At 43.3% G+C, this 16412-nt stretch overlaps 1 protein-coding gene across 3 annotated transcripts in view; it reads left to right on the top strand.

The window, feature by feature from the left end:
* Ptpdc1 (protein tyrosine phosphatase domain containing 1) overlaps positions 1-16412 on the top strand; it is a 46635-nt gene that overhangs the window by 19143 nt on the left and 11080 nt on the right. The window contains exons 1-5 of one of the 3 annotated variants that reach the window (XM_021180812.2): positions 944-977; positions 13416-13587; positions 14509-14589; positions 14794-14912; positions 15943-16080. In XM_021180812.2, the coding sequence (XP_021036471.1) occupies positions 13487-13587; positions 14509-14589; positions 14794-14912; positions 15943-16080 (439 nt within the window). In that variant the 5' untranslated portion in view covers positions 944-977; positions 13416-13486. Of the gene's footprint in view, positions 1-943; positions 978-12718; positions 12988-13413; positions 13588-14508; positions 14590-14793; positions 14913-15942; positions 16081-16412 lie in introns of those variants that run through there. The other 2 variants (XM_029468515.1, XM_021180811.1) reach the window with 2 other exon arrangements.

Below are 16412 nucleotides of genomic sequence, written 5' to 3'. Positions count from 1 at the left end.
AAACAGTTTGGGAGCCAGTGAGATGCCACTGGGCCTGAGTACCAGAGTTTGACCCCAGAACCCATCTGGTATAGGGAACCAGCTCCTGCAAGTTGTCCTTTGAGCTCCATTCTTCTGTACTCCCCCTCCCCCAATATAAATAGATGTAGTATGTAATAAAACTTTTAATTAATTTAAAGGAGAAAATGTTTATTTTGGCTCATGGTTTCAAGTGTTTCAGTCTGTGGCCAGCTGGCCCATTTCATTTGAGCCTGTGTGAGCCAGATATCATGAAGGAAATATATGGCAGAGAAAACTCCCTGGACTGGGAAGCAAAGACAGAGGGAGGGTCAGAGTCTCAATGTTTCTGTTAAGGGCATGCTCACAGTGACTAACTTCTACTATAATCCACCTCTTAAAGGTTCCACTACCCTTCAATAGCACCACAGACTGTTAACCAAACTATGAGCGTAGGGGCCTTCGAGAGACATTTAGGATCTCAGCCATAACGTGGGTCCTGTTGCTGTCAAGTGATAGCCAGAAGAGCTGTTGAGCATTTTCTTGGCAGTCTTCTTGCAGGATTTTCTAACAAGTTCACTTTAGTGCTGTGGAATTAGAAACATTGCAGGATTTCTTCTAACGGTTCAGATTAGATGATGGGAAGGTAGAGGAGGAGGCCCGGGCTGCAGCCGTTCCTTCCTTCAGTGCTTACTGGGAACAATCAGCTCTCAGTGCATTGTGTTCTTACTGGAATCTATCCACTCTAGGAGGGCCCTTTCTCACATCAAGAAAAACAGTGTTTCCCACATGGCCAATCCAAAGGCCTTGTAGATTCTCAGTCTGTCTGCTGCTCTAGCTTTAAGGGGAATACTTCTGTACCTACCATTTATGGACACTTGATGGGCCAGTCCTCTTACCTGCTCATTGTTTGGTCTTAGAGAGAAGTGCTAAAAATATCAAGTGTGGTGACAGTGTCCAGCCTGTGCTTCCCTTGTAGAGTGAGTATTCCCTGGGTGTCACCCCACAGCCTACACGCCTGCTTCTGCCCTCGTTCCTTCATCAGGCTTATCAACTAGTGGGGTTCTCTCCAGCAGGGTCTGTCAGCTTTGATAGGGTGAACTCATTACACAGGAGAGAAGCCGGGCTCCAGCTACTGAGTCCAGTCAGCAGCTCTTAGGGACACCAAACCGTTCTGTGTGTTCCTGGACACCCAGGCAGGGAGACTGTTGTAGTCATCCACTAGAGAAGATTTTATTTTTTAACCTTTCAAATTTTCTAATTGAATAATTTATTAATATTGAATTTCTCCCATAAGTACAGCTAATTTTATATTAGGGAAAATATGAAAACATAAAATTCCTATTATCTAAAAAGTATATCTCATTAAATATAGTCAGTTATACTTTATTTTATTTTAGGATAGAGACTAGGTTTTTGAATGTTGGCTAATGAATCATTGGAAAATTTAATGTCAGGTACATAAGTAAAATTCTTACTTTTAGACGGAAGTAGAAAATTCGTCAAAAACCAGCTTTATAATGAGACAAACCTAGGTTTAAATCTTGGCTCAACCACTTAAAAACAACTATGAACAGAGAATTTCAGACATTCATGGAAGCACAGAGGACAACCACTTAAAAACAACTATGAACAGAGGATTTCAGACATTGATGGAAGCACAGAGGACAAAAGAAAGTACACACAGTTGCCAGCTGACAATTGCAGTCACTCACGTCCTCTGATCATTTTCTCTGCGCTCACAGCAGGAATCACTTTATTCAGTGAACACCTACCTCCCTGCCATGAAGAAAATCCTAATTCATAGTATCATCCGCTCTCTGAGTCATGTTCAGACTTCTCATTGTCTTCTGATACTCCTGAGGACGGCACCTCCTGCCTGCATCTCACACACACACACACACACACACCACACACCACACACACACACACACACACACACACACACACACACACACACACACACGCGCGCGCGCGCGCGCGCATGCAGTCTCTCAGTTTCTCATATGCATGCAGTCACCTACAGCAGATTCCCCATTCAAGTTTTTGACTGCTGTGCCTATAATACCTATAATACCTTTTTAAAAAAGATTTATTTATTGATTATATGTAAGTACACTGTAGCTGTCTTCAGATGTTCCAGAAGACGGTGTCAGACCTCATTACAGATGGTTGTGAACCACCATGTGGTTGCTGGGATTTGAACTCAGGGCCTTTGGAAGAGCAGTCAGGTGCTCTTACCTGCTGAGCCATCTCACCAGCCCCCTATAATACCTTCTAACAGCAAAAAGGTCTTCTTTTCTTTTCTTTTTGCAAGGTTTTGTCATGTAGCCCTGACTAGCCCCAATCTCTCAAGCGACCTTGAACTTTGTCAGTCCTCCTGCCTTGATCTCCCAAGCACTGAATTATGCATGCTGTAATGTCCTGGCCTTCTAAGGAGGTTTAAAACTCTCTCAAGGACCTTAGGTCTTTTCTTATGACCTTAGTTTGTTTCCAGTCATGGCTTAGTTTCTTTGTGTATCCAGATTGTCTGCTCTTTCCTAACAGTAAATCTGAGATTTTGCAGTTTTGTTAGAAGCCTTATAGAAAGGAATTTCTCACTGTGACCCCCAGGTGACCCAAGCTATTGTGCTTCATCACTGGGAATGTTAAGTCGGATCACATCAGTAAGCTGGTCCCTGCCAAGATTTGCCCAGTATAAATTATCCTTTCTCCCTTCGTAAGTAATACTTCATAGAAAGATGCTTTGAAGCCACATACCATCCTGTTCCATATCACCTTTGACTCAGTAGCGTTAGCACCTACCGATGTTTCTCCTGAGTCATACTGTGGTCAGTAAGTATATTTGTTAAGTGGCATTGTACTGTGAGCAACAGTGTTCTCTTTGCTCAGTTATTTCAGGGGATTTGTATTTTGTTCAGTGAAACTGGTCTCCTGTCATTTGCCTTGATGGTTCAGCTACCTAAACTCAGCCAGCCAGAGCCCTGCCAGATGCTCTGCTGTGTCTGCAGTGTTCCTGAGACACATGCTGCAGGGTCTACTAGCTCATTTTAGTCCATCTCTGTCCTCGCTCTGAAAGCAGACATTTCTCCAAGAAGTTCTAGTTCATTTTAGTGGGGAAATGGCCCTCTTAAAAACCTAATCTGGATTGGAGAGGTGACTCAGCAGTTAAGAGTACTTGCTGTTCTTCCAAAGGATGGAAATTGAGTTCCCAGCACCCACATTGATAGTCTCATAACCACCTGTAACTCCAGCTCAGAGGGATCTGATGCCATCTGGCCTCAGTATGTGCATGTGCACATTTGTGCACACACTCTCACACACACACGACACACGTGTTTTACATCTTACACTTAGTGCTACATATATGTATGTGTGCATATGTGTTGAAAACCACAAGTTGGCATTGTCACCTTGACGTTTAATCCAATAGTATACTGTCCTTGTTTCCCCCATCTATATAAGTCGCTTGTCCAGAAATGAGGCACCTGCACTTACCCTAGCTTCCTTATTTCTCTATTCAGCCCTTCTCTTCTCAGCCTCCCAGCCCTGCCCAGACACTGCCTGTTTTCCTACCCAGGGCTGTACCCACTCAGGCTCCAGTTTTCCCCACCCTGACTCTGGACTCTGTTGGATAGCCCTGGTTTAGGTCTACCTAGTGGATCTTCTCTGTGATAATATATTTTAAATTAGGAAGTTGAGGACTGATACTTTATCTTGTTTATACTGTCTTTGAATCAGAAAACCCTCACATTATAGAAGGGGACTGGATATATGCCCCATCATGGCCTGGAAGGTATTATGTAAGAGTGCTACTCTCCTTTAAATGTCTGGCAACATTCTCCAGTAGTCTTGTAAGCCTAGAGATTTTTAAAAAGACACTTAAGAACTAGGTTTCTTTACTCCTACTATGCGTGTGTTCTTGTGTTGAGTCTTGGTAGGTTAGAGTCTTTAAGAGGCTGTTCATTTCTTTTAAGTTGTCAAGTGTATGAGCTGAATGTTCTTCTTACTAGTTTTGTATTATCCTTTCAGGTGTGTCCAGCCCATGGCTCTCAGGCTAAATGCAGCCAAGAATAGCTAAGAATGTGGCCTAACACAACATTGGTGTGTGTGTGTGTGTGTGTGTGTGTGTGTGTATGTGTGTGTGTGCTGTAACTTGACTGCACAGTTCTTGAGTGTGAACTGTGACGTTGTGCCACACTGTCAAGGTCAGGCATACGAATGAGTGGCAGATTGAAGTGATGGCTCATCTTTTGATCTTTATAGTTTGTGTTGGCTTTCTAGACATTTATGAGTCACACTAATATTTTCGTGGAGCCACTAGGAAGCTACCACTGTTTTTCCCTTTTCATTCTTTATTTCTCTTCTTTTCTTACCATTCCAGTGCTTGCTTTGTGTCCTGTTTTTGTTTCTTGTTTTGGGTTGTTGTTGTTTTTTTTTTCTCTCTCACCTTTCCAGTGACTGGGCTTGGAACTTGGGTTGTTGACTGGAGACCTTTCTTCTTTAGAGCAGTATACGTTTCCTTTATTACTGTGCTGTGTAATTCAGTGTATTCAGTTTCATTTTGACTCTACCTCTGTGTTACGTGAGTTTCCGTTGAGACTCTCTTTAACCCACAAATTGGTTTATACCTTTGGCATTTAAGTCTTTATAGAGTTTTTCCTCTTGACTTTGTCTTACTGATTTCTAGTTTAGTTCTTTTTTTGTTCAGAGAACATTCTAAGCTTCCAGTTCTTTTAAAGATGAATGCCAGGGCACGTTGTAATTGCAGTTCTTATTGAATAATTTCAGTGTTACATGTCTGCTGATCAATCTCTTCTCAGTCAAGTTGTGATTTCCTTAGTTCTTGGTGCGACAGAAGATTCACGACAGATTCTTGGCCCCTGCATTTTGTTTTTTCTTACTTAGCAGGCAGTTTCCCCATGGGCAGTCAGCTACAGATTCAAGCGAGATCTATCTGCTCAGCCTCCCATTGGCAGGCTACCACCCATACAGCCCCATGGCATGTGGGTGGGGTGGAAACACTGCCCTGATGACACCTGCAGGGTAGAAGTGGAGCTGTGCCTTGCATAGTCAGGTTGCCTTTGAATCGGGTCTGATTAGCTCCTTGAGAAGTGAAATGATGATCTGGGCCCCACTGCCATCTAGGACAGATGGGAGGCGACTTGTACAAACGCTTTGTTGCTGTGCTCTGTGAGTCTCAAAAGAAGAGGGGGTGGGAACTCACAATAGAACAACGACTTTAGTCTCACCCTTCTTGGCTCATAGATACCAAGTTGAACTGCGGGGTCAGCTACCCACTGGATCCCACTAACACGGGGATAGGAAAGGGAGTCTAGACCACCACATATCACATCCCTTCCTTCTCTTTCCTAGAAGGTTAGGGTGGAGAGACTCGGGTTCCCTGGGCTCCCCTGACCCTGAAAGCAGCAGTGTGAACCAGCTTGGCTTCCTGCTTCCTTGTTCAGCCTTGTTCCTACCAGGGGAATGTGTAGGCTTTTCTCCCTACTAGGCATCACTAAGACCAAAGTTTGGGGAAAGTAGCCAAACTTTCCACTTACCAGCCATAGCTAGCACTGCTTTCTTCAGGCTCCTTGATGCTGGCTGAGAATGGAGGCTCAGCTGAGGAACCGGCGTGGGAAGAGTTGTCAAGGCTAGAATTGACTAGCTGTGAATCAGGCTCCCATTAGGACTTGGTGTGGCAAAGCAAGTATAGACCCAGGCACTGCTTGCCAGGAGAATTTCAGCATTGCCCATTTGTGCCTGATAAGGATGTGAAAACCTCTTCTCCCAGCCTGTCACCTCATCCCCAGCAGGCGACCCAAAGTGCGTCATCCTTCTTTCAAGCAGGATACAGAAAGTTAGGGCTCTGCTGGATCCTCGCTGCCACCCTGATAGACTTGCTCTTGCTTTTCGTGTTGGTCCATCTCCTCTTCTGCAGAGCTGGGATGTTGGGAGATGAGCAGCTTCCCTGTGTCCCCTCTGAAACTAGACTAAGAGAGACATTAGCAGTCCCCAACCCTGGGTCTTCCTCCTTCTCAGCTATCCTAAGAACTACCAGTTAACTTTCTGTCCTCCACAGAGAAATTTCCTTTTCCTGAACATTGTTTACACAGAATTATACAATATGTGGTCTAGTGACTTACTAATTTTGTTTGACTTAATGACTTTTGGAGTTCAATTGTGATGTGCATGTTAGTACTTCTGACCTTCAGTTGCACAGATAATAGCACATTGTAAGGGGTCAGTTGATGAGTTTTTGGGTTGTCCCCACATTTTGACTGTTGGAAGTATTGAGTCTGTGCAGGGCTGTGTGTCGAGTGTTTTCTCTTGCTTGGCTTTATAACTAGAAGTCGAAGGCTGGTTCATCTGTCACTTTCTTTAAGCATTTTAGGAGCTGCCAGACTATTTTCCAAAGTCGTTGTTCTATTGTGAGTTCCCACCAGCAGTGAGGAGGGGCTCCCTGTCTATCTCTCCTCATAAGCACTTGGAGCTCACCTGCCTGTTCAATTATAGCCATCCTGGAAGGTGTGAAGACATACTTTGTTGTGGGTTTTATAAACATCTTCCTAATGACTGGTGGTGTTGAACATTTTTTAATCTATTTGTTGATAATTTCTGTATCTGTTTGGGGAAATTCCTATTCAAATTACTTGTTATTAAATTATTAATATAGAATTTACATATCAAAACTTCACTCCTTTAAAGAAGTCATTGGATGCTATTGTAAACATACAGCTGAGTTTTGTTCCTCACTGTCTTGATCCAAAGCGTTTCGTCAGACCAGAGAGCAATCTTGTGATAACTGGAAGCCGATTTCCATTCCACCAGCTCCCTGCTCCCAGAAATCACTCTGTCTTGACCCCTATCAATCTGCCAGTAGAGTTTTGTATTTAGGAAAAATGAAATACTGCAGCATGTGCTCTATTGTGTGTGCACTTAAAATAATGTCAATCTTTAGCCTCATGTAAGCAAATTGTACTGTGTCCTTTTTATTACTAATATTCTATTATGACTATAGCACAGTTTGTTCATCCGTTTGGGTGGAAGGATACTTGGATTTTCTCTGCTTTGGTTGCTATGAGTAAATGTTGTTGTGAATATTTGTATTTTTCTGTGGGTGTATTCCTTTTTATTCTTAGGCATAAATGTTGAGTAGAATTGAGAACCCATGTGGGAACTGCATGTTTAACATTTTGAAGAATTAAAGCCACCACATGTTTTTGATTTGCATTCCCTACTGCCTACTGATGTTGACTGTTTTTCAAGCACCTGTTGACTATTTCTTTGTCTTCCTGGGAGGAAGGCCTGTTCAGGTTCTTGGTCAGTTTTGAAGTTGGGCTGTTGGTCTTTGTACTGTTGAGTTGGGTCTGTTGTTAGAGTTCTTTGGATTCTTAACTTATTATATTCCACTTTTCTTTTTGCTCTTTCTTATTCCCTTCTTGTAAGGTTTGTATTATCTTGTATTGTTCATTATTTGAGTATAATTTCTGTTCCTCCCCACTTCTTTTGTGCTTGTAATGAAGTCACGCGTCTCTGCTGTATGGCCAACAATGAGTGCAGTTACATGCATGTTGTTTTGTATACTTCTTTTATATCTCCTCAACTTCTGCATTTTACCAGTGTTGCATCTTTTATGTAGGTCTTATTCTTGGCCTGGGTAACTTGTTTTTAACACAAAGATTTTCTAGGCCCTCCTAAATGGGCCTGCCACACAGCAAAATTCTGTTCCTATTTATCTGAGAATGCCTGTATTTCTACTTCTTTTTTTTTTTAAAGATTTATTTATTGATTATATGTAAGTACATTGTAGCTGTCTTCAGACACACCAGAAGAGGGAGTCAGATCTCGTTACGGATGGTTGTGAGCCACCATGTGGTTGCTGGGATTTGATCTCCGGACCTTTGGAAGAGCAGTCGGGTGCTCTTACCCACTGAGCCATCTCACCAGCCCCTCTACTTCATTTTTGAAAGATGATCTTGTAAGATTTTTTAATTTAAGTGTTTTATTTTTAGAAATGTGAATGTGTGTCCCTATATTTTGAGGCTTCCATTGTTGCTGATGTGAAATTTGGCATTAGTTTTATTGGGTTCCCTTGTAGGTCAGGAGAAAATGCTTATCTTGAGGCATCTTACAGACCCCATCTGGATGTGGAGCCATGTGTTCTGCTGCCTAGAGCTCGCTGAGCCACTCAGCGACTCCACCCTGCTCTTCACGGCATCTGTGATGCTGAAGCTGCAGTTTCTCTCTCGGCGATCTTCTGGGCTCTCCTACTACATTCTCGGTATATGTGTTGGTACACTTAGTGCTGACCACATTTTACAGAGGCTTTCTTTATTCCTCTTTATTCCCTATTCTTTCTGTTCTTCCATGTATATAACTTTTGTCATCAAGTTCTCTTACTTCTGGGTTTATGTCTGCTGTTGAGTTCCACAAGTACATATATATTTGGTTTTTTTCTGCACTTCTACATCTCTGAATTTTGATCTGCTATACTAGAGGACAGTGCTTTCAGTGGGCTTGCTTTCCTTGTCTTTCACATATCTTGCTTCCAGGCTGTTGTTAATCCCCTTCCTGTGAGGATCTAGATCGCTGTGTTGTTAAACCACACTCAGGAACCTCTCTCTCCACAACTTGAGCAGTGCTAGTTTTGCGGCCAGCCTGGTAGGCTTGCATTTATTTACTCTGTAGGTTACTTCTTGGTTTTGTCTCTCCCTGTTCTGTGCCACGCTACCGTATGTGTGACTTAACTTGTTCTCATAAAGCTGCGTGGCTCTTCTTAGATCTGTAACACCACAACCTTCAGTGGTGCCTTAAGCTTAAATTTCCCATACATTGCTCCAGATAGAGACAGTTGCTTTGGGAGGAGCTCCACAGTCTGCTGTATTAGGTGTTGTTGCTGTTTGGTTTAAGGAAAGGTTTAGCACTGGCTAGCTTCAAACTCACAACCATCCTTTATCTCGGCCTCTTGCACGTGGTTAGAGGCAGGTTCCTCCATGTCTGGCTGAGTGCTCTCTTTTACAGTCTGCTTCTCTCTAAGCAGACTCCCTAGCTGTGGATCTGGAGCCTAGGACAAGAGCATCGGCTCATTCTGGGCCGTGTAACACTCCTGCCTTCACGGAGCAAAGGCAAGAGTCTATGGTTCTCATGGCTTCCCTGGAGCAGTAGACCACGCCTACAGATGAAGTGGGAGTGCGGGCAACTTAGACTTTAACACTCTCAATGTGCTCCACTGGAAATGGAGAAGACTAGGAAGGAGAACCAAGGGCCCAGAGAAATGCAACAGCTGGCTATTCATGAACCAGAAGACAGCACTGTTTCAATGCCAGGGCAGTCTAACATGGTCGACAGAGTCCCTTTTGAAAGCCCCTAGGCATAGGAGAGAAAAGTCCATCTAGGTTGTAGGAAGAATCTCAAAGGACCTCCAGACAGGCAAAATAATCTTGAAAAATAACAAAACATTCATTCCCTAGTCTTAAAAACTTTTATGCAATGCTACATTCACCAAAACAATGACAAATATAGTGTAATAGAATGAAAAGCTAGAAATCATCTTTGCCTGTATGACTGGGGTGGCAAGGCAATTCCATGTGCGACAGTAGTCTGTTCAACAAAGGATAGTAGGAACACTGGCTTATTCACACGCAAAAGCTTGGTGCTGGGTTTGTGCCTGAGGCCACATACATACAGACATTAACCCAAAGGCCACGGTTTTAGGTGACAGAATCAGAAAGCAACTTCAGTGTCCCATTTCATGACTTACATCACCTGGAAGTGTTTTAGTAGGAGAGTAATTTTTTTGAAGGGCCGTGCTTTCCAGACACTTCTCAGGTGAAGAGGTCTTCACAGAGCGAACCTTTAGCAAGTTAGCACTGTACAGCCTGCTCATCCCGAGCAACCCTCTTCCTCGTCATTAGAATTTATGTGCAGATGACAAGCACCGCACCGCTGTCACATCCTCACACACCTCTAACAACTAACGCGTGCTTCCCTCCGCTGACAATGCAGTATCCAAAGGCGCACACAGGAAAGAGTGTTCAGTCTCCTTTACACTGTGAACACAAAGCACGGGACACTATGCTCCCATCTCTCTCCTCTCTCCACTTCCAAACACGCTACTTGGGCTTCTACCACAGCCACTGCATAAGAGTGTGGGGCTGGCCAGGGTCTGAGCTAACGGCTCTTGTGGCCACTGCCTGTTTGCAGCTGGGCAGAACCAAGCTTAGACTAATACTTCAAGAGAAAAATGAGATATCTTATACAAAATGCAAAATTATACATTCTCTTGGTGAGCACAAGGAAAACAAGCCAGTTCAGCAGTACCAAGTGTGTCCTTGGCTTTTCCTCTTTGATTGTTCCAGGAGGTGGTTCAAATCCCAAGCATCCCAGGCAGGCCCTGCATTCCAGTAACTGGGCATTTTCTTCTGAGTTCAGGGTTTCAGCAAGGGCTGTTTCCTGTTCAGACAAAACCATATGACAGGAAGCCTTCTAGGCAGTCCAGGGGAGCAGAGATCCACACACTTATGTTCTTGGTCCACAGATGAATCCCCTGCCCATATTCCTACTACCTGTGATTGTCTCTAGACCCTTCCCTGTAATTCTCCTGAGGCCCTTCTCTTCCTGCCACAGCTAAGTCTTTATAACACCTCTGCTGACGCTATCAATCATCTCTGTTGCTTGTCCAGCCTCACATCAGCTCTGGCTGCTGCCTCTGGGGTCCCCTGAAAATTGTTAAATGGGCCTCTTTGGTGATCCATTTAAAGTAGATGCTACAATTCTATTTGCTGAGCAGTGCATAACACAGACCCTTGGGCTTTAATTATTTAATATCTTTTAGAAGGTTTGTTTTCATTTTGAAGTCTTTCAGACTTGGTGTGGGGGTGGGGAGTTACAAGTTACAACACAACGATGATATATCTGTTCCTTGAGCCGTGTGAGTGTGAACTGCAGAAGCTGTTTCTGAGGTGATACAGAAACCATCCCTTCCTTAGCTTAGTCCAGGTAAATCCCCCACATCAGATCACTTTGGATCTTAGTTCCCTCTATAGACACCCTTCAGTGCCCATTCTCTGGAATCACCCACTGACTGGCACTCCCCCAGTTGCCTTAAATATCCATGCCTGCCACGGAGCTCGAGGGTTTCTCCCACAGCCTGTACATAGGCACTGTGTGAACCAGCTGAAAGATCTGTTGGTCACTTGAGCTGGACTTCCAGCTCCACGGTGACACCATAGCAGTCCACCCCTTGAAGTGTTTCCCATCCACAGCTCCAGTCCTCGTCAGACCAGAGGGAGCCTCCCATCCTTGTCTCATTCAGACTCTCCTTGCACTTCCTGCCTGCTTAGAATCCCAGTCTTCTCAGACTCTATCACCAGAGTAACAAGCACAGCTCTTAGGCCTCCTGCCTTCAGGTCCCTCCTTGCTTTCTTCTAGTATTTTCTATGTTTTCCTCTCATGTAAACTCCATGGAACTGCCATATATAATTCTAAGGGTCCAGTAGGCCTTGTCTAGAATGTTTTTCAGGGCATTCTTTCAGGCAGAATGACTGCTTTCTGAAGGAGGGGAGGGGAAGGCAAGTGGAATTCTTATCCTTTTCCATTTCTGTGTGATACTACAGATAAAGTAGTAATTGGAGCATCAAATTAGACTTCTCTGTCTCCGTCTTGTTTCACAAAAGTACACGATGCCAGGGCTGTGAGGGTGGAATTTTAAAAGCATAGATTGGAGCCTAATCTATAGCAGTAGTTATGTTTCCGCCACACACCACTGAAATACCATTTGTGCATCGAGCACAGGAGAGAGCGCAGGCACAGCCTGACATTAACAAGAGAGGAGGCGGACAATAAGTGCATTGCAGTTGTTGAGTTTCTGTTTTCTTTCTATCCTTTATTCTCAAACTGCCACCTCCCCCTCACCCAGTGCCTTTAAAAATGTGATACTTTAGTGAATTTTATTCAAATGCCTCCACCAAGACTTAGAGGCTGTTTTTCTCCCCTAGCAACGAGAGGCAGGGACTTACAGTTTTGAACTTTGGGAAGGCATGCCTGCTCGTAGTTATTCTCCCAGCAGCGTATAACCAAGAGTCAGGTTTCCACCTCTGAAAGTACAAAACAGAAACGACTTCTTAGCTCTAAAATGTCTTTATTTGTTCCATTCAAATATTTCTATCAAGAAAAGAGAGGAAGGTGGTAGCTCTGAGATATCGAATAATCCTTTAATAATGTTGTAGGTTCTAGCATAGACCTCTGTATTATGATAAACTTTTTATTCTATCCTTTTTCAAAGAAAAGTAGAAGGATTTTCTTTTAAAACACCTGAGGACCGGCTATGAAAAGCACAACAAAATGTAAACTTTTTAATATGTGTAAAAGGCAGTGTTTTGTCATTAAAAAAACATTTTAAAATTTATTATAGTGTTTTGGAAGTGATTCTTTGAGGAGTCAGATCTTTAAGTGCATCTAAGAAGCAAAATAATCTAGATTTAAAAGCAATCTACTTTAAATGCATATTATTCTCCCCAGTATTTGAACAATTTGTCCAAAACACAATCCGTTCGTGTAGGATTTTTGCCTGTTCAGATCTAAGTGGGAATCAGTAGTTTCTTTGTTGGTCACTATGGAAACGAATCAGCCTATCGTGAAAAGCTCTTAGATCATACAGACCGATGCCTGTGTCTCAGTGTAGCTCCTCACTGAGCAAGTCAGAGCTGGCTGGCAGCTGCCTGCCTCCTACTCTAGCCTGCCTGGAGCCAGTGCCATGCAGATGCAGGACCCATCCCGGAGGCCCTCAGCGGCCGTGCACTTCCTCAGTGCCTTTCTGCAGGGCCGCCGGCACTCCACTTCTGACCCAGTCCTGAGGCTACAGCAAGCCCGGCGTGGCTCTGGCTCTGCCACCAAACTGCTGTCCTCATCTTCTCTCCAGGTGATGGTGGCTGTGTCTTCTGTCAGCCGGACAGAGGGGACTCCAACTTTCCCGGAGAGAAAAAGTAAAACTCTCTTCCTTATAATTTGCTAGCCCATGTGTCTACGTGTAAGGACTGTGAATAGGTAGTTTCAACTGTACTTGTAGAATGTTGACAGTTAATTGTGTTTATGCTTTTTACTCTGTGTTTGCTAAGACCAAATGGATATGTAAGAGGAGATAAAATGATGGAATGATTTGTGGATTTTTTTTTGTTGTTGTTGTTGTTGCTAAAAGTGTAGTTCTGGACAAAATTGATCCTCTTGAAAAAGATGGGCTTTTGTCTTTTCCTTTTATCAATATGTAGAGATTATTGCCTGGGAAAGCTTTTTTTAATGTTGGACGAAGGGATTGGCAGAGCTCCCATACAATCCTGAGGTAAAATGAAACTGTTTCCCATGGTACCATACTATGGGAAGGATAGAATCTTGACTCTGACCTTCCTTGTATATTCTAGAAAATTCAGGACGCCCAGCACCAAAATACACGAAGGTGGGAGAACGTTTGCGGCATGTAATCCCTGGGCATATGGCATGTTCCATGGCGTGTGGTGGGAGAGCGTGTAAGTATGAGAACCCAGCCCGCTGGAGTGAGCAGGAGCAAGCCATTAAGGGAGTATACTCATCCTGGTAAGTGTGGTGTGGGTCTTGCACAGCTGGGAAGGGTGGGAAGAAGCAAGAATGCTTATGGGACCAGCATCAAGTTCCATGGAGGACACATGGGCCGGGAATTCGGGGAACCTTGCACACATCCCTGGGTTTACCAGTAGGCTAGCTGGGGGATACTGGCTTACTCAACCTGAGTTTCCCATTTACAAAATGGAAATAATTAAGCCCAAAGCTTTTTACATTAAGTGAAATGATATGTGTGAAGTGTCTTAAGTTAATAGGTAATTAGATAGTTCTTAAATTTCAAAATTTTCCAGAAATTTTGCCACTACATACTTTCAGATACCACTCATTTTCATAAAACCTTGTGAGATGTTGATGCCATTTTATTGGTAGTCCAAAGAGATTAATTAATTTGCTTCACAGATAGAAAGCAGAAAACCAAAACAGCATTTAAAGTCAGTTGACTCTGGGTCCCCACCCCACCCCCTTCTTTGCTAAGTTACAGCACATTGGTATTTATAACCATTGTCCAGGATTGGTGGTAAAGATGAATTGTATGTGCACATCCTATTAACTTCTCACCAGCCCTGTGGGTGTCTGCATTACTACCCCATCTCACATCATGAAACTGCTGTCCAGTACCAGCCCCCAGTTGTCCTCCATTTAGTAGACTTGCCCTTAGGCATAAGGTGAAGTTCCCTTGTATATCCACTAGAAGGTATTGAGAGCCCCTGGAGACATTTTGTCAGAATCCTTAGGTCCTGGAATTTTTTCCCCAGGGATTTAAGGAGCTGTAAGGTTTCTAATTGTGACATAGAATTGAAGCCAGATTTATGTAAGAATATAGAAGTTGAAATCATTGAAGAAAAAGGTTATTGCTCCTGTAATGTAGACTCTCCTGAGTTCTGTGTCTCTCAGTTGTCCCATGCCCATCTTCAGGGTCACTGACAATATCCTGGCCATGGCTCGTCCGTCTTCCGAGCTGCTGGAGAAGTATCGCATCATCGAGCAGTTCCTTGGGTAAGGACTACATCAGCCACAGCCGTAGTGGGAGCCAGGGCGACGTGCTCTTCTTGAGCTGATTATGGGATCAAGTGAAAAACAGGCAGTGAAGAGCTGATTTCATATAAAAGTTTGAGGGCAATTAATAATGTTTTACTAGTGCTAAAATCTGATTTTTCACGACTCCAGGTCCTTATAACCGATTGTTCTTTTTCTTTGAAGTCAAGGCATAAAAACAATAATCAACCTGCAGCGTCCTGGAGAGCATGCTAGCTGTGGGAACGCTCTGGAACAAGAAAGTGGTTTCACCTACCTTCCGGAGGCATTCATGGAGGCTGGCAGTAAGTTTCTTCACCTTGAATTATCCCATTCTGAAAGGACAATACCTCTGTCTTCCAGGCTGTAGGCTAGAAGGGCAGTACTTACCAGTAGGATCTGCTGCACAGTCATGAGGATTTGAGTTTGACTTTAACGATGCTACTTTTGATGTTGCTATTGTGAGTACAGGGTTTCGTTTTTCCTCTGAGAGAGGAGCTGGGACGAGATGCTGGAGTAAAAAGGCTCCATTCAGTTAGTGCCTGTACCCTGTCAGATAAAATGACGACCTCGTCTTGTCCTTAAGAATTGTGTGACACAGCTTAAGCTTGGAGTCCTCATCTCCTGACATCATGTAGCTTAGAGAGACCAATGAGGATTGGAAGGTGAATATGTTTGCCCCCCAAGAACGTGTCCTCATGGCCAGCTCAGAGCTCATCACAGGGGTCCTCTCAGCATGGTGGTTCAAACCATGCTGAGCAGGATGAGCATGCTGTCTGGGAACATGTTCCTCAGAGGCTTATTTGTCTAGCTTTCTTTCCACCCTAGTCAGACTCTCTTTATATAAACTCTATAGCCATGTATTAGCCTTTTAGAGAATTTCTGTTCTTAAACGTGAATACATGTTATTTACCTCCATTTTAATTTTTATTTCTACTCCATCCATTATAATTCTTGCCAGCTGAGTTTCACAGAAAATGTATTAGGTAATAAAGGATGTGCTTGTAGGAAATGTTAAGTTAAACTTCCTAGAAATATAAACTTCCTGTTAGATGGACATTGTGGCTCACGCCTTTAATCCCAGCATTCGAGAAGCAGAGGCAGATGGATCCCTGTGAGTTCAAGACCATCCTGGTTTGAATATAAAGCTCCAGGTCAACCAGGGCTATACTGTGAGGCCCTGTCTCAAAAACCTTAATTAATTAAGTAATTAATTAATGCCTCTTATTGTAATACTCAGTGAGTTCTCCATGTCTTGGAACTGATTTTTTGACTGTCCTGCGAGTATTTTACATGCATGTTAATTTTGTTTTTCTTTTTCCTTTCACTGCCTAGTTTATTTCTACAACTTTGGGTGGAAGGATTATGGCGTGGCTTCCCTCACTGCCATCTTGGACATGGTAAAGGTGATGACGTTTGCCTTACAGGAAGGGAAAGTGGCTGTCCACTGCCACGCGGGGCTCGGCCGCACAGGTGAGGTCCAAGAAGCCACACTAGTGTCTTCTGGGCATAATTAAATAAGTAGGAATACGATTTCCTAATCCTAAAGTAAGTATCTTTTAGATCGTAACAAAGTTTTGAAAAAAAGAAATAAACAACTTTGGAAGTATCTTAAGCATGTATAATAACCGTGTATTGATAAGTGTTCCTGAATAATTTAGAGCTGAAAACTCATTGTGTTTGAAGCATGTTTTAAAAACTACTTAGCTGACTAGCTTATGTAAATGGAGCACCTCATTCTAATAAATGGAGTTTTTAAAACATTTTTCATAGATACTGATTTTTATGTCTGCAAGTATTTGCTT

This window comes from Mus caroli, chromosome 13 (genome assembly GCF_900094665.2).
Source record: "Mus caroli chromosome 13, CAROLI_EIJ_v1.1, whole genome shotgun sequence".
NCBI lineage: Eukaryota > Metazoa > Chordata > Mammalia > Rodentia > Muridae > Mus > Mus caroli.
The sequence above is the reverse complement of the archived record's forward strand: the minus strand, read 5'-3'. Positions and strand labels throughout refer to the sequence as shown.